This window comes from Euleptes europaea, chromosome 18, assembly GCF_029931775.1.
Source record: "Euleptes europaea isolate rEulEur1 chromosome 18, rEulEur1.hap1, whole genome shotgun sequence".
Classification (NCBI taxonomy): domain Eukaryota; kingdom Metazoa; phylum Chordata; class Lepidosauria; order Squamata; family Sphaerodactylidae; genus Euleptes; species Euleptes europaea.
This window is the reverse complement of record NC_079329.1, coordinates 40,840,538-40,864,648: the sequence shown is the minus strand read 5'-3', so window position 1 is coordinate 40,864,648 and position 24,111 is coordinate 40,840,538. Positions and strand designations below refer to the sequence as shown.

Genomic DNA, 24,111 nt, shown 5'->3' with positions numbered 1-24,111 from the left:
TCCTTCTTTGATGCGAATGCGGTGGTAGGCTTCAACCAAGTCCAGTTTGGTGAAGATTCGGCCCTCCTTTAATTGTGCTAGAAGGTCAGGAATAAGAGGGAGGGGGTAAGCATTAGACTGGGTGACTGCGTTCAGTCTGCGAAAGTCAATACACAGTCTTAAATCTCCCGTCTTTTTCTTTACAAAGAAAGCTGGGGCTGAATAAGGAGCCTTGGAGGGGCGTATGAAACCCCTCGCCAGATTGACATCCAGATAGTCTCGCAATACAGTCTTTTCACTGGGGCTCATGGGGTAAACCTTTCCCTTAGACAGTTTGCCTTCCCCTACAATCTCGATGGCACAGTCCGTTTCTCTGTGGGGAGGCAGTTCGTCGCACTCTCTAACATCGAAAACATCAGTAAACTGCGAGTATTCAGAGGGTAATTGAGGAGAGACTGGGGCGGGGGACCCTACCAGTGCGGCGGCTGGAGTTCTGAGTACCCGTTCCTTGTCATGCAACCCACAGGGGTTTTCGGGGAAAGAAAGCACCCGTTTAACCCAATCAATGGAGGGATTGTGTCCCCTTAACCAGTTCATCCCTAACACCACAGGGGTTACAATAGGGGCGATGGTGAAATACAACCGTTCCCAATGTTCCCCCACGGACATAATCACGGCTGCAGTTCTGTGGGTCACAGGGCCCCGTTTAAAGTCACTCCCGTCCATTTGGGAAAAACGGAGGGGTCCCGGAAGCCGCTTGCGCCGGACACCCAACTTCTTGGCAGTTTCCTCATTTATCATGGTGCGGGCACACCCCGAGTCGACCAACGCGGGGACCTCTAACGGGGGACCCCCTTTGGGTAGGGACAGATGAACACGCACAAATACATTGTCCTCTTGGGCGCTTACCCTCGGTGGAGCTCCTTGCACAACGATAGGGACGGTCTGCTGCGGAGCCCCCTCTACAGCAGACCGACGGCGTTTTTTGCCGGCTGTTCCCACTCTTCCTCCTCGCTGGAAGAGGGGGACGGGGTGGTGGCTTCCGGGGAGCCGTCCGAATCAAAGACGGTATTTGTAATCCGGGACCCCGATGGGGCCGTAGAGTCGGATGCCCCATCCTGGGGGCGCGCGTGGAGAGCGGAGGGTGCGCCGGAGCGCCGGCTCAGTGGTCCACTTCTGCGGCGAGGCTGGCTGTCGGCGGCCGGTTTCGTCGGCTCGGCCTGGGTTTGGCGGGGGGGGGTCGGACGGCCTGAGCGAGAGGGGCATTGCGATGCAAAGTGACCCTTTCCCCCGCAGATCAGGCAGACGCCGGCCTCGAACCGCTTGCGGCGTTCCGCGGCCGAGAGACCCCCGCCACCCCCTTGCCGGAGTTCCCGGCCACGGTCACCTCGGGGCCTGGGGTCTCGCCCAAGCCGTTGCTTGGACAAGTTCAGGAGTTGCTTGCGATTCTCGATGTCAGCAGCATGGCGAACCCAACCTTCCACATCCGGGGGGTTCCCTTGCATGAAGGCCCAATGTTGGAGGTCTGGGTTGAGACCCTCCCTGAAACATTGTACCAAGGTAGCTTCACTCCAGTCCAGAATTCGGCTAGCCAGTGACTGGAACTCACTTGCATACTGCGCCACCGACTTAGTCCCTTGGCGCAGTTGCATCAGGGAGGCTTTAGCCCGCTCACCCAGAGTCGGGTCCTCAAAACGGTTTCGGAGTGCTACCATGAACTCGTCCAGGGTTCGCAGCACCGGCGAGCGGAGTTCATACTGCAACACCATCCAGGCAGCCGCCTCCCCTTGCAGTAAGGAAGCCACGTACTGCACCCGGGACTCCTCAGAAACGAAGGTTCGGCCTTGTTCCCGCATAAAAATGTCTACTTGGACCATAAAAAAGGTCAACTGGTCTCCCGACCCGTCATACGTGACTTTCAGGTCCCGACGGGCCGGGGGGGCAGGGGTTGCGGGCGGAACTACCGGCGCCCCGTCTGGGGGAGCACCGGCTGGAGGTTGCAACTTCAGCGCATCTAGGGCCGTGGCCATCTCACCCATTACGCGTTGCATGGTCTCCATCTGCTCCTGCATAGCCCGGCGGTCTTCCTGCCACTGCTTTCGTTCTTCCTCCATGAGGGCCTCTTTGCGGGCCGGGTCCCCTTCGAGTCCCGTGCTGGGGAAGGCCAACCGGCGATCCTTCGCCGCAGTCCGCGAGAGCGACCAGCCCTTGGGAGAGTCCAGCCAATAAGTAAGCCCCCGGGGACGTTCGTCCCGATCTTGGTCGGGGGCGCGACCCTTCGGTTTCTTTGGCTTGGCTCCCTCCTCCTTCGGGTCCGGCTTCTCCGGCTCGTCCGGATCCTTGGGGGCATCGGGGATAGGGGTGGTGTCCTCGTCGGCTGACATTCTGTCCAAAGCGGTACAGCTGCAGTCCGAGAGGCAAGGACTTGCAACTTAATGTGAGAGATCCCCCTCTCTGAGTTTGCTTCTCCAAATCAGTTGCTCAGACGTTGATACAGAAACAATAGATTTATTGAAGCCTTCAGGAGATGAGACAGGCACAGGTAGAAAGTTGCAAGTGAGGGGCTATACGGGTTTACAGAATATATTGACTCCAGGGCACTGGGGCACTGGGGTTCACACTTATTGTTATGGGAAGTTACAAGCTTGGCATAATACAAAACATCAGACGGATCCCAGGAAGTCTGGTGCGGCTATCACACTTCCAAGGCCGCACCGGCCTGAGGGAGTACTGGCAGGAAAACAGCGGGGGGGAAGATACATGGGCCATCAGGCCTGGCGCCTGAGACCAGAAGGTGTGAACTGCTTTTACGAGTTCACTGATAATACCGCAGGTGATGGAAAGCAGAGACACAAAGACAGAGACCCTCACACAATGGCAAATCATCTCTGAACATCACTTGTCTTGAATCCTATGGGGTTACCATAAGTCAGCTGTGACTTGACGACAAAAAAAAAATACTGATTAATCAGTGCGATAGTTATGTTGTTTTCAATGGGAAATATCTTTCTGGGTGCCTTGCTGGGTGGGGTGATGGAAAGAAGTGAGGGAGGGCAATTTTGATCAGAAGAACCCAGGGAAATGGTTAAGTATCCCTTCTGTGCTGTTGATTATTTCAAATTTGTAACACACTCTGCGCATACAGCTGCATTTCTTTAACCAACAAAATATCACGTCTGCTCACACGTGCCCCATGTCTACTTTAATCTGGTCCACATGCAAGGGTGTGTGCGGGCCAAACTGGCTAGGACAGCAACAGATTAGTGTGTTGAACCTGGACCTGCCCTAGTCCATTAGGTAGGGGTGGGGGCGGGGTGGGGGCAGTATTAGGAGTGAAAGAACCAGATGAATAAGGAGAGAAGCTCTGGCTTGTCTCTCTTCCACCAGTCACCCAACATGATTTTTCTCTTAGACATTTTTCCAGTGCCTGGCTGGGGGGAAATCACTTTGTGTCCCCACATCCTTGGCCTGGGAAAGGCTCACCGGCTTTGTTTTTTTACATGCAGGCCCAGAGTGAGCTGATGAACTCGGGTCTCTACCTTGTGCTGCTGCTTCATCTGTATGAGCAAAGGTTTGCGGAACTCATGAGGTTAAACTACAACCAAGCCTCCAGAGATCGGGTAAGAGGCAGAGAAATACTTTCAGATCATTCGCCCATTGCTGCCTCATACATGTTCATGGTTTTCTATGGTAATTTTTATACAAAGCCACCAGTGCTTGCTGTCATAAACATGTAAAATTTGGATATGGACACATATCTCCCAGTAGTGCATGCTGGTGAGAGGGGCACAGCTCGATTGGGCATGCTCATTGTCTTTGGACTTTACACAAATGTATTACAACAAACACTTTTGTGCCCATGCTGCTGCAGCTTTATGATGTGATAAATTGTCCTTCCTGGCTTGATAAGAATCTGAAATTAGGTAATGCAAGGTTTTAGTTGTGATGAAAATTTACAATCTTTGTCATGGAGAGCTCATATTCTGCCTCTTGGCTAATCAACAGTCACCACAGGACACTGGTTGTTGCCACAGTTGTGCCCAGAAACCTGGATGCAAGTTTCCCGTAGCTGGCTAAGGCTTGATGGTTGGAGACATCTTAGGGAGGTTTGAGTGGGAGCTCAAACTTGGTTGGTTTGTTAGAGGGTTGCCTCTAGGAAGATACTTTCCCTGTCTGAACTTGTGCAAACCTCTGTAGCTTGTGAAAAATGCACATGTAGCAAGAGACATGTGTACTTCTCAAATGTTACAAGGTACACAGAGTGTACAGGCAGACTTCTTATAAGGTAGCAATATCCTTGTTGGAAATTGTTTTGTGCATAACAAGCTTCAACCTTAAATGGTGAGTCACAGTTTACAAGGATGGTTTTGGAGTTCCATGACTCCCAGGCATGCAGCGCCCCAACTCAGATTGGGACTTTGGTGTGTATGGAGAATGGGCATAAGCCCCAACTGGAAATGGCCCTGGGGAAATGCTGATGGCTACACATAGCTACTAACTGGGGCCACTTCAGGGGGAAATGCATAAGCACTGGAGTGGCCACACAGGGATCGGAAGACTTGGTAGTGTGCAGTTAGGCCCTCAGTTCCTGGGTTTGCCAAATAGGATGGAGGGAGGCTGAGGCAGCTGTAGACATGGAATGACACAGTCTGATGGTGAAAAGAGAAGACGAGAAACCCTTGAGGGGTGGTTTCCAAGAGACTCAAATAGCTAAACACATGGGAAACATTTCAGCAGAATTAGTCAGCCATATGGATGTTTCATGAAACATCTCTGAGTTCTTGTGTGCAGCTTCTTCCTGAAAAACAACAGGGAAGTTCCCTTTCATAAATGCTTCTCCCCAGCTGAGGTGAGGTGGGTGGCAGCCAGAGACAGAGCCTTTCCGGTGGTGGCACTTTGCCTGTGGGCTGCCCCTCCCCCTCCAGCCTTACTTGGCACCTGGATGACTCTTTCTGGCGCCAGGCCAAAGAAAAAATCTTTCTACCCAGGCTCTTAACTTTAATCTTTTCAAATTGTTTTCACGGTCTGCTTCTAATCTGAGAACTGCTTTACAAGAATGATTTTAGACTGCTAAATATTTTATGTTTTGTTTCATTTAATGCTCTGGCTGTTTTCTAGTGTGTTAATATTAATGATGGTATGCTGTTTTTATGATAGTAGAAAAGAGCAAGAGTCCAGTAGCACCTTAAAGACGAACAAAAATATTTTCTGGCAGGGTCATACCCTGCCAGAAAATATTTTTGTTAGTCTTTAAGGTGCTACTGGACTCTTGCTCTTTTCTACTACTGCAGACAGACAAACACTGCTACCCACTGTGAATTGTTTTTATGATGTTATCATGTTTTACTTTGTGAGCTGCCTTGAGAAGGTTTCTGGAGAGATGGCAGAGAAACTTTCTAAATAAATAAATTGTGCAAAGGAAGCAAACTGGGTAATACGACCCATCAAATTAAGCAGAGGATAGTTATGAGTAACCCCAACTTTTACTGAACCTCAAATTCAGCAGTGGCTCGATTTCTCCACTGATTTGCCAGAGGTGTAGCCATGTGAATCCATTGCAGCTAAAACCATAAAGTGTCTCATGGTACCTTAAAGATTTACATATGCATCGGAGCAGCAGCTTTCAGGAGCCAGCTAGAGCCCAGCCTGTGCAGCTGGCAAAGCAACTCATCAAAACTTGCACCACAATAAACTTGCTCATCTTAAAAAGGTGCCACAAGATTCAACTTACCTGGGACTTCTAGAGCATTTTTTGCTCTCCTTTGATAAGTTTCACTCCCAGCATCTCAACAGTTTTCTCTAAGATATTAAAATGTATGGATAGGCCAGGCTAGCCTGAACTCGTCAGAAGCTAAGCATGGTCGACCCTGGCTAGTATTTGGATGGGAGACCTCCAAGGAACACCAGTTTCATGATGCAGAGGCAGGCGATGGCAAACCACCTGCGAACGTCTCTTGCCTTGAAAACCCTAGGAGGTCGCCATAAGTCAGTTGTAACAACCCCCCCCCCCCCCCGCTTGCCAGTCTAATGCTATATATTTATACATATATTTATACCAGTCTATGTCTCCTTTCTCTTTAGCTGTCAAGACCACCTAGAACAGAGGAAAACCAAAGTAGGTTTATATCCAGCTCACAGTAATCCCTCTGCTTTGTGCTTAGTTGTTCTTTATGTTAACAATCTCTGTAGCTCAGAAAGACTATATACTTTTAGTTATGGTAATAACTTCTCTCCCAGCCATCCCTGCCCCACCTAGATATTAGACATCTGAATTGTGTCCAATCAGATAATAAAATATGGCTTTCCTAATTACTTATGAGATTCTGTCCCATCACACATCACATTCACATCTGCTACCATCATCTAATAATGGTGCCATCTATGGAAGTTGGTTTCAAGTAGCCTGCTCAAGATTGACTCAGCCTTCCATCCTTCCGAGGTCGGTAAAATGAGTACCCGGCTTGCTGGGGGTAAAGGGAAGATGATTGGGGAAGGCACTGGCAAACCACCCCGTAAACAAAGTCTGCCTAGTAAACGTCGGGATGTGACGTCACCCCATGGGTCAGGAATGACCTGGTGCTTGCACAGGGGACCTTTACCTATGATTCTTACTACATGTTATTAGCAATATATATAAACACATCTTTGGTGTTAACTTTGTACTCTGCACGCGTTTGGTGTGGCTTGGCGACTGAATTTTTGTCAGTGTTGTGGCAGGGCCACAGCCCACTGCAGGCTAGTTCTTTCATTTTGTTTCTATACATTTACACACAGCATATACACAGAGACTTTGTATTTCAGTAACAGATTAATGTTGAGGTTCAAATATGTTGGTGGAGTTACATAATCTTGTGCTACTGCTTGGAAGGAAAACCATCTGTACATTGTATTTTGACAGTTTAGACTGAGGGCCTTTCATCTGAGGGCTGAAGCTTCATCTTTTGAAAGTAAAGTGCTTTTGAAACTTCAGTCTCTGCCCTTCCGTAGCCAAAACAGCCCTTCCTGCAGGCCAGTTTAGTACCTTGTAACCCAGCAGACATGTTAAAAAAATTAAATGGACATATTGCTTTATGTGTGTGCAGATCCAGTATATTTACCTGGATAAAGGTACAATACATTCTTTGTAATCCAAACACAGATGTCCTTTTTTTAAACTGTTTTTTAACTGAGCTAGGATTCTGGATCCATTGTTAAGCATAAAAGCTGCAAAGCAAAAACCAAAAAGCCTTTGTGGTTCTTTTAGTGCTATGTTTGTCCTTGAGACCAGCTGAGAGAAAGGAAAGAGAGGGATGGGGAACCATAATTTATTCACCTGAGAGAGTGAGCTTACAAACTGCGCTGCCATTTTAAGAGGCTTGAATTAAGGATATGTGCCCCTCGACACACACACATAGAGGGAGTGCCATATTCCTTGATTCAGAGTGCAGTGTACACTCACAAGCACATTCGTGCCACCTCCTTAGTTTCGCTGAACAAAAAGAAAGGGACATATGCTTGCTTTCTGTGTTGAAATCGATGAGGGAAACTATTTTGGCCTCCATCTGCACATCAAGGAGTTTACTGTGCCTGGAACAAATTGGTAAAAGGCTTTGAGACTCTAAATGTGAAGATGGCAGAGCCACACAGTCCCTCACCCATGCCATGGGGGGCAGCATAGGCTGAAGAACTCTGCATAGCTCAATCCTCACAGAGAGGTATGTGAGTATTCGAATGGAATCCCTAGTCCCTCAAATGAAGCCATATGAACACATTCTGAAAGGAAGGAAGAAAGGCTCTTGCCACAACATGAAAGAAATTGGAAGCCTGGACAAAAATCAAAGCTGAAGGTTGGCCATATTTTTGTGGTTGCCTAGTAACCCCCACAATGGCAACTGCACAGAGCTTGTGTTGCTTAAAGGTACAGGTGCTGCTTCTGTTATTTGGGTTTTCTAGACTCATACACACGCGCACATATATTTTTATTTTTTCTGCAAACCCGAGGCTTTTCTGCCTGTTTTGCTCATGGCCCCAGTCTCTAGGTTTAAGTATCTATCTGGGGATTCCTGACTTGAAGCTAAACTTACCCATAAGTATGACGTTCCTCAGTAGAGTGATGTTTAATCAACACCCCTTCAGCTTCAGCTTCGATACAAAGAAGTGACTAGCAGTGTTGTGTCAGTTATTTCACAGGAAAGGCCTCTGGGCACATCCCATTCATGGCTTTCAGAGGCCCTGGCAGGATTCCATGTGGTACCAACTCATGGGCACAAAACCCAGAATCTTGTTCTGAAGCAAGAATTCAGTCCTGAAACTTACAGTGATAGTGTGCTTCTGAATATGCATAGAATGACACATTGGGCTTCCTGTGAGGGTTTCTTTTCATTGGCGCACTGGAGTATATCCTGGAGGATTGTGCCTTCCACTTGTTTCATAGGCAGAGTTTTACAAATTCTTGCAGTTTTCCAGTTCTAGCTGAGGACAGTGCCTCAGTATATGGCTGGTAAGTGCACAGCTCTAACATTAACCATCAATGTGCAATAAGGGTAGTCCACAAGGGTAGTCCTACATTCAGGTAGCAGAAAGTAGAGACAAAACAAAGAGGCACTCCTGGGAAAATTGCTGTTTGCTAAGAAGAAACTCCCTTGGAGTTGTTGATCGGCGCCCCTTACTGAGGGAGTGATGATACTAAAGAAGCATGGAGGCCTGGAGTATTGTAGAGATATATTTTTAAGGCGCTACACCCATCTGATGCATGCTGTTCCCCAAGTGTAGGAGGGCCACAGGCAAAAGGACTGCTCTCGGTTTCTGTGGAGGATGCGTTCATTTTCAGAATGCATGCAGAGTCAATCTTAAGCGGAAAAAACCGTTCTCTTCTCTCAAGTTGAGCACTCAGCTCCAAAAACCCTTCTAGCCAAAAATAATGGCCACAAGAAATACCTTTTTCAGGGAGAAACCCCCCCCCCCCAACATTTCACTGTCCTGTCCCCTACTGCCTAAGGCTGGGGGAGAGGAACAAGCTACAGCCTTCAAGGCCTCTAGGAAAAGAAAAGCAGGCAAACAAAGCAGGCGAGTCATTGGCCAGGGAGCAGTCTGCAGCAGGAACTGGAAATCTCTGCAAGGATTAGCCTAATGCCTCATGCCTGTGAAGTCGGAGGGAGGCAGGACCACCCCCTCCAAGGATTCCCCCTTCCATTGACAGAGAATTCATTCCCCTCCCCCCTGCTGCTTAGCCTTCACCTGTGTCCATCCATCTAGGATGATGGGTGAGGACTTACTGGAAGGCTTCAGCACTAGAGCTCTGTAGAAATTAAGCACCACCCACACCTGAAGCTGGGAGAGGAACAGGAAGGATGAGGTGCTTCAGGCATAATGTGCCAGTTAATCTGCTCCAGCGGTGGCACCCAGCTTTGATGCTTCACGCATTAGGAACTGTAACGAAGGACACCGATCACTCTTTCCCAGGGCAGAAACACAACCTCACAATTTTTTTAAAGTCATGGGGCCAAAGTTCAAGTTTGCCAAACAGTCACATTCCCTTTGGCTCCTTATAAAGGTAGAATTTTGTGTCTAGTTATTGATGAAAAAACTCCCACTAAACTGGAAGAATTAATTTGTTTTGAAGGGATGACTTTTTCATTTATAGAAAGGAGCCTCATGTCATTTGAGAGGCTCTGTTGGGTCACCCTTCCCCATAGTCAGCTAGAGAGCTCTCCTAGGAACACCGTCTTTCAGGAACAACCTTGCCCCCACAACGTTTCATCCTCCAGAGAGACAGGCAGCTCTCAGTCCTCCACCTGACTCTCAGGTTGAGTCAATCTAACTACCCTAAGCAAAATTTCATCTAACCTGTGCCTTAACACTCCCACTGATAAAAATGCCACAAGCAGGCGTGCACACACCACAAAGCCAGAGCTCCGCCACCTCCTTCATGGTTAGAACGTTTTTCCTAATGCCTAGTCGAGATCTTTCTGAGCTGTGCTTTGAGGGGGGAAAAGAGACATGGTTTGAGAGAGCCATCCCAAACACTTTTTTTTTTGCTGCCCATTTAATGGGGAAGCAATGCAGGGGGAAAGGAAGGAGCTAAACCTGTCCCCTCCCACACAAAGTCCATTTATACAATCATAGATCATAGAGTTTGGACCTCCAGGGTCATCTAGTCTAACCCCCTGCACAACGCAGGAAATTCACAACTACCTGCCCCCCACACCCCCAGTGACCCCTGCTCCATGCCCTGAAGATGGCAAACAAACCCTCCAGGATCCCTGGCCAATCTGGCCCGCAGGAAATTTCTTCCTGACCCCAAAGTAGTGATCGGCATTACCTTGGGTATGTAAGAAGGGGCCATGAGAGCCAAGCACTGCCACAACCCTTCCTGCCCTCCCTCTCATGATCTGCCTAAGTCCACAGAATCAGCATTGCTGACAGATAGCTATCCAAACTGTGTTTAAAAACCTCCAGAGGAGAGCCTACCACCTCCCGAGGAAGCATTATACCAATTAGTCTCCTTAAGGCAATCTTCTCTGTAACTGGATTCCCTTCACGCTCCTTTTTTACAAATTCAACAGATCCAACTACCTTAAGTCTGTCCTCACAATTTCTGTCCAAACATAACAGTTGCTGAAATGTCCTGGTTTATCGTAAGCAGCTTTTGGGCCCTTGGGCTCTTTCATTTTATCAAATGTCTCAGAACCAGCCTCTGGAGGTATTTAGATTATCACATTTGGATCATTTGGTCACATTTATGGTGACCATTTTGGGCTTTCTCTGTAATTCTGAAGAGCAGTTAATTGAACATATTTAAGGCTGTTGTCATTTTACACAGAAAAGGGTTCTAAGTAGAGATTTATTTTCTCTTTTTTGCAGATTCGGCCAATTCTGAGAACACTGGCTAAGAAAACGCTCAAGGGGGATTTAATGTTGACCTCCTGGCTTAATATTCGGCTGCCCAATTTGCATTATTCCTATTCAGTGTCTCCCATTCATGTGACCATCCTTCTGAGGGTACGGGGTTGTTCTGGCTTTTTCTCTGGTCGGGTTCTTTTTTTTTAAAGTTGCAATATTGACTTCAACCTTTCGGAACAACATAGGTAATTAATAGCAGTTTGCAGAGTGTAAACTTTTTTATCTGTCCCCCTCCCTGGCTCAATCACAATGGAAAGAGTGACTAGCAGGGTCTTCTGGCTTTGGGCCAGCATGTGCAATGGCAAGCGATAGATTCACATCAAGTGCCGCTGCTCTGTGAGCACAGGTCGCCATGGTTCAGAGCTCTTCTTTTGTGTGTATGTGTGGGGGAGCATTCCTGGAGATGAAGAGTACCTCACGCCTGGTCACATTTCATAGCACACTTTAGAAAATGTATTGAAGCACTGCAGTGTAATCTACTTGATAAGCTAATCGTCCCTTTAAATGGCACAAGATACCAATACAAATATTTTGTTTGCTCATCAGACACCCTTTTTTTAAAAAGAAAGAAAGATAAATATGCTGGAAGAGGCCGTTTCTTTTGGGATGCATGATAAGCATGCAGATCAAATAGCATGGCACTCTTATTTATGCCAGATCCCTCCATATAAGCACGTTTTACCTAATCTGAGTGTTAGAGAGCAATCCTAGAAGGTCTACTCAAGTATATTTAGTGGGGCATATTCCCAGGAAAATGTTATTGGAATTAAGTGTACCACCATCCCTCTTCTCTTGTGCACCTAAATGTAGATTGCAGTTTCTCTGGGTAAGGACTGTGTCGTTTCTGTGCTCCATACAGCACCTAGCATATGGTTGAATTAATGTTAAGCTGTAACAGCAATAGCAGCCCAGACAATGACAAATGGTTGAGCACACTGAGGACACCCATCGGGAGAAGACCACAAAATGAAAAGCTAAAGCTAATCTGTGTCCCATTTTCATTATCATAGCAGGCTAAATTTGGAGAACGTGTTTCATTCTTCTGCTGCAGCTGTTGCTGTCAAATGTGAAAAGACTAGAGACAGCTTGTATTAAGAGATGGAAACAGCCTTAAATATATTCAGAAGTCGTTCCTCCCCCACAGTTGTGCAATTTCTTTCAACAGAGGAGAATTCCATAGCTGTGAGGGTGCTGAACAACCTGTTGCAGCCTAGCTCAGGTGCCTCTTCAAGGAAGAGATCTTTTAGGAAAATGGAACTCAACCAGCAATAGCTGGTTCACAGCATTGCACCCAAAAAGACAACAGAAGCTGGTGTCAATCACAACAAGCCTTTTGCCTAAAGATATCAACACGTAACCCTCAGTCCCTTGGTGATAGTGTCTCAGCCCCAGAATTGGCCTAAAAATTATACTCTGCAGTCGAATCTTTCTGTCCACGCCAGACACATTGACTGAAGCACCCCTGAGCAAGCTGTCCAGTGCACACCTTTCAAAGGCAAAGGAGGTCCCCATTAACTCAGACTCGCAAGCAGGCACACCTTCCACAATCCCCCAACACACACCGACATCTGAGCAAAGCGTGAAACTTCCTGACTTTTTCATACCCTCCTTCCCCCAACTGAAGAAGCTGCAACAATGTTTTTGACCACTTGCTGAAGACCATCCATAGCCAGCACAACGGAATTGCTTCTCGTGTTCTGTCCCCAGGCCACCCAAAATGGCATCTTCCCAATACCAATTAAAACTAATCTTTGCACTATGATGGTAAACATGTAGAAAACAAAACAGTGTTTCATGGGGAAACACTGTTTTAGCTTTCTGTAATCACTGAAAACAGTAGGAAAAAAGAAAGGATGAAATTGATGAGGAATGAAGTTTTATTCAGAGGTTTACAATGTTTACAAAAAAAGGTAATCTATTATAAAAGTTCCCAGCAACCTTTACAGGACTTTTTCACATTAGTCAAAATGTTGACATAAAATAGAACTTATTTAAACCTTTCTTTCCAGTCATTCAAAACTATTTCATGGTTGTTTCTCCCCTTCATATTGGGAGTTTCTTGTTGGGTGTCCAGTTCTGTTTGATTCTTCTTGAAAGCAAAAGATATGCTGAAGAGAAAAATAAAACCCAAATTCTTGTTAAGGGGCAACTCTGGTAGCATCACTGTTGAAGGAGGAGCTGAGGAAATAGCGAGGGCCAGGGAGGGTGCCGAAGCCGAGGCTGCCCTTCCGTTCAGCTCTGCAATTGTGGCCAGCCCTGACTACCATCCCCACTGGCCTACTCTCCTTCCCTTCCATCCACACATGCTTCTGTGACAATTCCCTTCTGTTCAAACAAGCACCAGTACTGTGCCCCAATGTTCTTGGGAAGCTATATCCCATTTCAGAAAATATTTTCTCCTGGTGCCTGATTTACATGCCTGCATCATTTCCACAATATGCTTGCATGAGAACCTTCTCTTTGGAATGGCTGCAAAGACCTTTCTGCTTCATTGCCATGCAAAACAAAAGGTTCACAGGCTTCATGTCTTGGCTTCTGATCATGGCTATTTACTAGTGAGGCAAAAGCACACTGTACATACTCAGAAGCATACTGCTTCACATATTTCACAGCAGAGCCCCTGATATGGAAGAGTGTTCAGGGTAGAGTCCTGATCAAAAGTAAGCCTTAGAGACTTTATTTCTTGCTTCTAAGGCATTACACAAATGAACAATGAACTAATATGCATGAAAATCTTTCTCCAAAACAGTACTCAAGAAATAAACAGAAGACATTCAGGGAGACCTGGTTCCTAAACTCCCCATGAAATGGAATGTAACGGCAGTTTTCAGATACAAAGATTAAAATAAAAAATATAAGCATTTTTGTAAACACTTAATATCCAGCTTAAGTGAAAATTACCAATTTCTTCTTATATATTTGTACAATAACCTCCACAATTATTTGAGGAGCAAAAAAAGGTAAAACAAATCTGTCCCTTCCATTGTCCTTAGCACAGTCATCCTGCCAAAGTTAAATGCAGAGGACAAAGAGAAACCTCTCTTGCTAGGTCCATGTTTCTCTTTGCTCTACGCTTCATCAAAAGCCGGATGGCCTCTCACTGGCTCCTAGTTATCTAGTGTCCATACCCAGATTACCCAGCAGAACTGCATCTGATTCTGGAAACTGGAAAAAAAACATACTGTCTTATTGCACTTCTTTAAAGGATTAAAACAAAGGGAAGAGAATTATAGAACATGCACAGCCTTTGACTACTACACATGGGTACAAAATGTTTCCCAAAAGTATAACTGCCAACTCAGATACAATGTAAAAAAGGAGAGCTACTAAAAAACAAATTTTACCCAGCAATGAAATATTTTTTAAAAAGTTTTTAAGCATTAACACATTTCATGATTAGTTTTTTGCCTCCTCAGAAATCTGAGGGCCTTTCTTCTGAATGAGGTCTGAGTGAGGTCTCCACAGCCAACCACGAGGAGGGGCATGGGCCTGGCTTGTTCTCATGCTTGTGGGCTTGCTCCCTCCCTCCTCTGGTTACACAAGAAGCAGGACTTCCTGGTGTTGGAGCCCTTCTGTCAAGCCTCAAGTTGCTGGTCTCCTGAATGTGGGCCCCTGGGGCCAATTGAAGTTTGCTTCCTCCCCACAGGCCAGGATTCTGAACTGGAGGTAGCGGCTTTCCACTCACTGCTCCCTTTTGCTGTGGCTTTTACACAGCGAACCAGGACTGTTACCAATGGGGCAAAGAGCAGGCCTTCCACACCTTTCTGGCCGTGTGCTCCTGGCCACTGCTTTTGTCACCATGTTCAGTGATGCTGCAGAAATGCCATTTGCAGCAGAACAAAAGGCTGGAAACTACTTTTAGCCGGTCTCAACTTTGGAGGAACAGCACACCAAACTACCATTAACCAGCTCAGGGTTTTTCACTCTTTAATTATGTACATGGCTCCAGGAAATAATGCAATATAGCAAATGCACATTCTTACCAAGAGAAAAGCTTGAAAATCCTGCAAGACTCTTCCCTGTATTGGTATTATAACCAGGTGGAAGGAATGCTTGTGTCTTCAATCTCGAAGGAAAAGTGGAAAAGATTGTGCCAGACTCCAGAGTGTGCCAAGGGAGGATTTTGTCCAAGAGATGAACTACCTTTCCCCATCCTTCTGAAGTCCCTGGGTAGGGCCAGGTTTGGGTTTCTTATGATGTTTTCAAAGGAAAAAAAAACTTTTGTGTTTCTTCATATCACCCTAGTGGTTTGAGGCTCTCCCTTCCTTCCTTTCTGCTCTCCCCCTACCCGCCAAACACACCATTAGTCTTGTTGTTCATTCATCTCCATGTCAGACACCAGGATGTTCTTCTCAGCAGATTCACTGGGGCTGGAGTTGGTGCGGCTGTAGCGGGCGCTGTCAAAAGCCCTCTGCTCCGAGATCCACTGGCGCTTGTACAGGTAGATGGCCATAGCTACCAATGTGCACAGAGCTAAAGCAGAAAGGATGACCACAGCAATAGCCTTTGTGTTCTCCAGGAAAGCTGCAGAAGACAAGGAAGGAGAGGAGGTCCATTTTTGAGAAAGGGCAAAATTCAACCAATGTGCACAAACAGGCCAAGTCTAGCCTAATCTGGTTAGCCAGATTGGTCATTAGTAGCATAGATGCTGGAAGCAGGGGGAACTCTGCCAAGAATAGGTCTCACTGATGTGAAGAAACCTTGACCAAAGTCAAGAGAGTACTATCCAGGTGGCACTTCTTACCCAGGTTTAGGCTACAAAGAGCCACATTCTGCAAAGAGCCACATCCTGCAAATATGCTGTGTCCTCTTCACAAAATATATTCTAGTGTTGCTAATGATTTCTGTGTGTGTGTGTGGGGAGGGGATAAAGTACTCTACCTAGCTTCCAAAATTTCACCAACATTTTGCAAAAATGGTTCCAAGCTTATTTTGTGGACAAATAATCCTTTAGAAGGGCATTATTTTTTTAATATACAGATTTTTTAAATATAAAGATATTCTTAGAATGCTAAGTGCTACTCAAAATACCGAGCACGATGCCCAACTCTGGATGTGCAGAAGCTGCAAAGTCAGGCGTTTACAGCAGTTCGTGCCTGAGCAGGGGCCAGAAATTAAACGTGAGCCGCTGGAAGAGAGAGTACTCACCTAATCTGGAAAAGTTGCTTTCTTCCACTGCCATGGAAAGAGAAGTCAGGGCAGGGGAAAGAGAAAGACAACCTGTCAGTCGGCTGCTCATTTCCACTGCTGCGCACCCTACTGCTTGTTTTCCCACCCCAGCCCTTCCATACCGACGGTGCTTCAACTGGACTCTGCGTTCCCTTTTCAGTCTCAGCCAGGCTTCTCTGAACACCGGGCATCAACCATTAACGCTTGCGCGCTTTTTACTAACCCCTTAATTCTCACAAAAGGTAGAACAAGAATGTTTAATGAACCAGTTTAGAAAGGAGTAAAACCAGGGTTTATTGAAGACAGAACGGAAAGGTTGGGGCTAGGCAAACCTTCCTCCTCTCTCTCCTTCTCTTCCAGTCTATTTACCAGAGATTTGCCTTTTTATTCTATCTGCCTGATAAAAATGTCCACAAACTCAAAAAGAATTACAAATTTTATACTGACCTCACCTAGTCCAGTAAAACTTATCATTCTAACAGATTTGGGGCTACTATATGGCAACCACCATCTAGTGATCATAAGAAACACCACAGTATAATCACCCTGTCACCACTGTCTGACTCACCCATCCACACGAAAGTGGCCACATTCCCACTAACCCCCTAAAATGAGATCTGCTGAAATAGGCCACTGTAGGAAGAAAATATTCATAATAATCCCAAATCCAGGAACCACTTGGGCTGTCATTCTCTGATCCAATTACCAAGGCCAGCCCCGCTCACCATCTCCAGAGACTTCATCAAGTACTACCACCCTCACATTCCCAAGTTTTCCCCCATAGCCATAAGTACTATCCATTTTTTAAAAAGGGAGTTGCTGAAGACGCCAATGCGGTGCCAGCATGGATCGCACACCACCGCGTTACGGGTCTCCCAGTACTCTGCTTTTTTGTGTGCAAAACCACAGGCTCTTGGGGGTCACCCGTGGCTCCTTAGAAACCTCTCTCCCAAACACCCACCCAACTTACTTCGAGCAGTCTTGCAGATGACCCCCATAGTGACATTGGAGCAGGAGCCCAGACCCCAAACCCCGTCACTGCTCTGGATCCAGTAGCAGCTATTTGGGCTAAGCATATTTGGTCCTGTGTCATGCTGTCCCCAGTTAGAGTAGTTCATGGCCATGTTGTCATGCCAGACGAGCATGCCCCCTGCAGAGGAGAGAGAGGCACATTTGCTTTCTGCGTGTGAGTGATAGGAATAGACAAGGAACAGCCAGCCTGGCCATTAGAAAGCAGCAAATAACCCATATCTGGATTTCCCAAAATGAATCTCCTTAGAGCAGAAGTCGTTGGAAGGACACTGACTAGGCACAGGTGGAGAATCTGAACTTGCTTACAGAAGGCATCCACTGAAGGTGGATGGGCAAAACAGAGTGGTTTCCCAACCTGAATCATATTAATCCCTCACAAAGCTACTAGCCCTGCTCAGAGGGGAGAACCAGACATGATAGAGAGCTCGGTCTTCCCTGCCCCAGAGAGAAGGGGGGTAATATCAACCGAGGGGGAGAACATTATTTAGGGGGTTAAAATGCTTCCACTCACAGTGCTACTATTTCCATCTGGAAGTTTCCAAAAGCTGCTCTTAAATTAAAAAACGTGGATCTTCCATATTATCTGTTGTGATCCTTATGGTGGGGCACAATTTTATGACGTCAGAAATAGTGCACAGTCAAGAGCAGGAGTTGGGGCATACTCACCAAGAGGAGTCTACTGATGGCCAGCCAGGGAGAGATCCATCTAAATTCCATGCATGGAAGTACAACTTCCCTGCTGAAGCAGCAATACATGCCCCCTGGCATGCTGCCTCTGGGGAATGGGGAACCCCCCGCCCGGAGCAACATAAGGGGGGATTGGAGTACTGCTGTGGGCGGGGTGAATTTCTCCCCATCCCCACATGCAGATCTTTTTGACAGGATCCAACCCAGTGATGACGTTCATTGAACAAGCTTATATGAAACACACACACCCCAAAACCACATGGAAGTTCTGTAGAAAGCACAAATCCCATTAATTAATGTGCTGCTGGCTATCTGGACAAAATCTCTCAACTTTGTTCACCTTCCTTTAAAATTTCATTGAAAATTGTTTTAGATCACCTTCAGGCTATCTGGTAGCTCTTCAGCCTCAGTTGGCCTGCTGTGGTGATGACATTCACTTACCCCAGACATACATGCAATTCCTTCTCTACCAGTGACAAAAAATGCCTGCTTTACCTTTGGGGTTAAAGGTCATACCCAGCCAAGCCCCCTTGGACTGAGTCTCATAGGCTTGTAGATGCTCCCAAACAAAGACATTTTCCATCTCATCTTGGACAGACAGCACAGTACCGCCAACTGTGGGGGAAGGATGGCAGGATTAACAGAGATGTAAAATGTCCAGAAATGTTGAAGTCATGGGGGTGGGGGGGAACCAGAAATTGTGGGGGAAATAAATATACACAATTCTTACACCCTTAAAGTTACATTTATTTTACTTTTAACATAAAATAGATGCAACAGACATGCCATTTTAAGAGCATCAAGTACTCAGGGCATGTTGAGTTCATTGTCTGGTTTCTTCTACTTGAGGAAGGAGGGGAAAGAGATGTTCTCTCCAAAATATAGTCGTTATTGTTAAACATTTCTAATCAGAAGTGTAAATAGAAAATGGAAATGTTTTAGTAAAAGAATTTGGCCACCATACGTGGATATCAGTTCACGTTTACGCCTCTGAAGAGGTGCATTACCACCATACACAGTACAACAAATTGTGGAGAAAATTAGTCATGTTGATTAAATAAACAAATAACTGAAAATATGTCTACAATTACACCAAAGAATGATCGAATGTTACAAAAATCTCTTCCCAAGAAGGATGCACCTGAGTGCCAGTAACAGACTGCATTCTTGCAGTGGCAGAATTTTATCTACTTGCCAGTGCCAAGGCTCATGATGCAGTCTTGATTTAGCAGTTTACTACCTGCCCTGATGTCAAACAAAAAAGGAAGGCACACTTCCTGGACCATCCTCCTTCCAGACACTTAAGGGGACTACTGCAATGGATTTATTATTTATTTTATTACATTTTTACCCCACCCTCCCCAGCCCTAAGGTCTGGCATGTTTCATGCCCTGGCATTTGAAGAGGTCCAAGCCAGAGCTCGAAGAGCCAAAGAGATGTTGTCCTTTTGCTCTTAGCCAAGAGGAGGACATGAACAGTCAGGTCAAGAGATGCTGTCCAAAACTTCTGGTTAGAGCGGCAGTTTGGGAGGTTGCAGGAAATTGCGGCTCTGAATTGCACCCCCATTTCTGGGACCCTGATCGAAGGATCAGGGCTGGGAGGGGCTCTCCTGGAAGCTCCGTTCCAGGACTGTGGTCTGGCTCCTGCTCACATGGAGCTTTCTTAAGAATTTTACCTTTCTGACACTTCTTCACGGCTTCCTTTGGGCCCAGCATGACCTCCATGTGAAAGGCATAGCAGTGGTTCCGGAAGGGGATCCAAGAGGAATCTTCTACAGAATTAGGACAGGTCCCATTATAGCTCCACCTATGTGAGGAAGGGAGCCCTGAAAAGGAACAGGTAGTTAGAAAAAAAAATCTGGTTTCCTCATTCGAGTTCAGGGCTGGCTTGCCCCTCCTCTCGGCGAAGATCCCATAAGCACCTGTGTTCATTTTGCAGATTGCCCCCTGCAACTTGGTGTCACAACCAACAGTCCTCCACGTCCCATCTACATCCATGTAGGTGCATCCCATGATTTGCTGTGGCTCTCCATCCTGCCAGTTGGTGTAGGAAAGGTTCTCATCTGTGAACCATACATAATTTCGTCTTCCCTGAAAGCAACCAAAGACAACTGCCACATTCAGCTTGGCTACATTGAGATGCCTGAAAGACACTTGTAAACAGTGCACGAAGAAGATGACAATCCATTCTGCCTCAAGGGAACAGGCACAGGTCTGAAGTTTTCCGGAGGGGACCCTCCAAACCATCAGAGAGCCATGATGGAGATTCAGTGTGCAGAGGCTCGTCCCCTTCTCTGCTATTTTTGGGGCAATCATGGTTTATTTCACACACACCCTTATTTAAGACACCTCCCCATGTAGGAGCCAACCTAGGGCTGAGAGTGGACCTCTTCTATCTCTGGAATACCAAGAAGGTGAGCATAAATTTACAGGAAGCTGGGACCTCAGTTGTCTTGAAGGGTGCTCAGCCAGTGCCAGTTGTGGAACACCTTGCTTTTCCATGGTTTGTTTGGCAAGAAATTTTGGTTTAGTAGGCATGTACACTTGCCTGTCCCCCAACTCTCATCAGCACCTACTCATCTAAAATGCAAAGCTATGTGAGGAACGTTCTTTATTCCTATGCTCTGAGGAGCCTGCTTTTAAATTATTGGAATAGATGATCGCTAGGTACATTCCTGCTATCTAATTCTATGGTTGCCCATTACTCTCCTGTCAATATTGGCTTAGATCCAGCTGGCTTACATCTCAAGAGGCTGACTGTGTTTCCCCCCCCCCCTCAACTTGTGAGCCCTGCTCTGCACAGATGCTCTGAGTCATGCCCTCTTGCGGTCTTCTTACCTCCTCATTGGCCAAACCGATCCAGAGTGGGGCGTGCACCCTGCTGACTGCTTGGGTGAGGAAGGCCTGGGTATATGGTTCCATCACGTTTGTTAGGCTTGCATTGAAACTCTCACAGAGGAGCACTGCCTCCTGCCATCGGAGTGGCTTCGTCAGGATGCGATAGATGCCGTGGAGATATGAGAGGGTCGAATTGGCAGCAGGAGGGAAGCCTGCTGTGGAAGGGACTAGAGCAGGGCCTGGGGGTGGGGAGATAAGGGTCAGAGCTTTCGCATATTGCAATAATTATACCTTGGAACTTTCTTCCAGTACCACTAGTAGTATGATTTTAATTCAAAAGAAGAAAAAGAGTTGGTTTATTTATGCCAAATTTGTCTATCACTTAAGGGAGACTCAAACCGGCTTACAATCACCTTTCCTTCCCCTCCCCACAGCAGACACCCTGTGAGGTAGTGTAAGCACTTGGTCCATAGAAATCCAAAAACCACACCAGGAGACTTAGTAGTCCAAAAGAGTAGGTTTACTGGTAACATAGGCAAGCAGAGCTTAGAAATCCAAAGGCAGGAATGGGGGGGAAATTGCAAGCACTTGATTATATGAGAATACCAGAAAAGCAGCAGCAATACAGTCTCATGAGAGATAACCCCAAACAGTCTAGAAACACCAAGGCTCCCACGGGCACCCGCTAGCTTCAAAGGGAACAGGAATGCGAGCGTTTAGAGAAACAGAAACAGTCCTTGAACGGGAGCCTGTGAGAAAACGAAACCATCTTAGACATAGCAAGAAGGCCTGACATTCTGCTCCCCTTAGGGCCCCCTCCATCCTGCAAGGGGGACGGTTTGTGGGGGTAGGCATTGTGAAAGGCGTGCACCAGGTGCGGGGTGGAAACATATCGTGAACGAACCCATTCGTCATAGGCAGGGGGGAAGTGTTTCCAATGAACCAGGTACTGAAGAGAGCCATGACGGACACGAGAGTCCAGGATTTTAGCAATTTCGAAATGCTCCTCCCCTCCCACCATCATTGGTTGATCTGGAAGAGGTTTGGGATGCCATTGCGAGGATGCAATATGAGGTTTCAAGAGGCTTACATGGAAAACTGGATGGATGTGCCTCAGAGTCTTTGGAAGAGAGAGTTCCACGGTTACTGGGTTAATGATTCGAGAAATGGGATAGGGACCCACATATTTGGCACTGAGTTTATTACACGGGCGGGTGGACCAGAGGTTTTTTGTTGACAGGTAGACCAACTCTCCCACTTTAAAGTCCTGGCTAGGAGACCGGTGCTTGTCAGCTTGAGCTTTGTATTGACGTTTAGCTCGCTCCAGATTCTTTACTAGCCAGGGCCAGGTGGTATGAATTGCGTCCACCCAAGCTGCCACATCCTTACCACCCTCCTCCCCCGAAACGTCGATATGGCCAATGGGACCGAAGTCCTGGCCATATACAGTTTGAAACGGGCTGAAACCTGTGGATTGGTGTACAGCATTGTTATAAGCATACTCAGCAAAAGGCAACAACCCAACCCAATCATCCTGGTGGTAGTTTACATAAGATAACATTCCAAAACTGCATTGACCCGTTCAGTTTGTCCATCAGTTTTGGGGTGGAAAGCACTAGAGAGACCCTGTTCCACCCTGACTAGTTTGAGGAAAGCCTTCCAAAATTTGGCAACATAACTACTTCCGCGGTCGCTCACAATCTTGCGCGGAAACGAATGCAGTCGGAAGACATGTGACACAAAGAGGTGGCCAACTTTGGGGTGAATACCAGCACACGGGACGAGATGCACCTGTTTAGAAAACAAGTCGGTAATAACCCATAAAACCGTTTTTCCCTCACTGAGGGGGAGATCAGTCATAAAATCCATAGCAATTACTTCCCAAGATCTAGAAGGGATTCCAACGGTTGCAATAGTCCAGGGGGTTTCCCTTGGGATCGCTTGACAGTGGCGCAGACTGGACAACTGCGGATAAAGGAGTCCACGTCGATGCGCATGCCCGCCCACCAGAACTGCCTGTGCAATAAGTGGAGAGTTTTTAAAAAGCCAAAGTGTCCCGCAGTTTTGGCGCCGTGGGCTAACTGCAGGACTTCCTTCCGAAGTACTTTGGGCACATACAATTTCGAGTCTTTGTACCAACAACCACCTCGTTCTAGCAGGCACGGGGACAGTGCCTGAGCAGTGCGTTCAACCAGGCATTGGGCACGAAGGGAGTCCAGGAAGGAGTCAGGCAGGGTCATCCCCACAGCGGAGGGGGGTGAAGCAGGGCTCGCTGGCAGTGGCGGTGGGGCGGAGGGGAGGACTGGTTGAGTTGGGGCACTAGGCACAGGAGGCGTAGGTGGGTCCAGTGAGGGAGTCAATTCCCTCCTGACAGAGGCTCTTCTGTCCGCTGTTTGGGGCTGGGTCTGGGGCAGAGTTTGGGACCGAGTTTGTAAAGCCAAAACTGGTAGAGCATCCCTTTGCACCGGGGTGAGTAAGGAGACCGTTGGACGGTCGATTTTCACCGGGTACTGGGGAAGCCTGGACAGGGCATCAGCCAGTACGTTCTGCTTTCCAGGCACATGCTTAAGCACAAAACGGAATTGAGCAAAGAAGTCAGCCCAACGCTGTTGTTTTGCGGACAGTTTGTGGGCCCCCGTGAGGGCCTCTAGATTTTTGTGATCAGTCCAGACTTCAAAGGGGGTCCTGGAACCCTCCAGAAATTGCCTCCACGTAGTGAGAGCATGGTGGACGGCTGCAGCTTTCTTCTCCCAAATTGGCCAGTTCAGTTGGGAGTGCGCAAACTTCTTTGAAAAATAAGCACAGGGCGAAGAAGACAGTCTGGCCCCCGTTGCAAAAGAGCTACGTCAGATGCATCCACTTGTACAATGAACATATGGTCAGGATCAGGATGCTGCAGTACGGGTTCAGAAGTGAAAAGCTGCTTGAGAGTTGTAAAGGCAGTTTGACATTGATCTGTCCAATGAATCTTGGCGGTGGGCAACGTGGCAGAGACCCCTTACCCTTAGTCTTTAGGAGGTTGGTGAGCGGCAGTGCCACTTGCGCAAAGTTGGGAATGAAACCACGGTAAAAATTGGCAAAGCCGAGAAACTGCTGCACTTGCTTGCGGGTAGAGGGAGGAGCCCAATCAAGCACAGACTGTATTTTAGCGGGGTCCATGGTGAGGCCCTGATGTGATCCCAAGAAAGTTAACTGTTTTTGGTGGAACTTGCACTTAGACACCTTAGCGTAGAGCTGATTGTTTCTGAGACGCTGTAACAATTCCCTGACCAGAGCAACATGTTCATCCATGGAATTAGAGTAAATAAGGATATCATCGAGATAAACCACCACGCCCCAATATAATAAATCATGGAGGACCTCGTTAATGAGTTGCATGAAGACCCCCCGGGGCCCCTTTTAACCCAAAAGGCATCACCAGAAATTCATACATTCCAAAGCAGCTAAAGAAGGCTGTGAGGAGTTCGTCCCCGTCACGAATCCGGACTTGGTAATAAGCTTCAACTAAGTCCAGTTTGGTGAAAAT

At 47.0% G+C, this 24,111-nt stretch overlaps 2 protein-coding genes across 2 annotated transcripts in view; one reads left to right on the top strand and one right to left on the bottom strand.

Annotated features, from left to right (window-relative positions):
- MARCHF10 (membrane associated ring-CH-type finger 10) overlaps window positions 1–14,765 on the top strand; it is a 111,342-nt gene extending 96,577 nt beyond the window's left edge. Inside the window, exons 9-12 of the mRNA XM_056864733.1 lie at window positions 3,486–3,599; window positions 10,822–10,959; window positions 11,671–11,686; window positions 14,575–14,765. Coding sequence (XP_056720711.1) covers window positions 3,486–3,599; window positions 10,822–10,959; window positions 11,671–11,686; window positions 14,575–14,765 — 459 coding nt within the window. The remainder of the gene's footprint in view (window positions 1–3,485; window positions 3,600–10,821; window positions 10,960–11,670; window positions 11,687–14,574) is intronic.
- A 365-nt stretch (window positions 14,766–15,130) lies between these two features.
- Window positions 15,131–24,111, bottom strand: part of MRC2 (mannose receptor C type 2) — a 112,589-nt gene continuing 103,608 nt past the window's right edge. The window contains exons 24-30 of the mRNA XM_056864732.1: window positions 20,586–20,824; window positions 19,670–19,838; window positions 19,424–19,573; window positions 18,244–18,363; window positions 17,000–17,179; window positions 16,020–16,035; window positions 15,131–15,398 (exon numbers count right to left, since the gene is read on the bottom strand). Coding sequence (XP_056720710.1) covers window positions 15,164–15,398; window positions 16,020–16,035; window positions 17,000–17,179; window positions 18,244–18,363; window positions 19,424–19,573; window positions 19,670–19,838; window positions 20,586–20,824 — 1,109 coding nt within the window. The 3' untranslated portion in view covers window positions 15,131–15,163. The remainder of the gene's footprint in view (window positions 15,399–16,019; window positions 16,036–16,999; window positions 17,180–18,243; window positions 18,364–19,423; window positions 19,574–19,669; window positions 19,839–20,585; window positions 20,825–24,111) is intronic.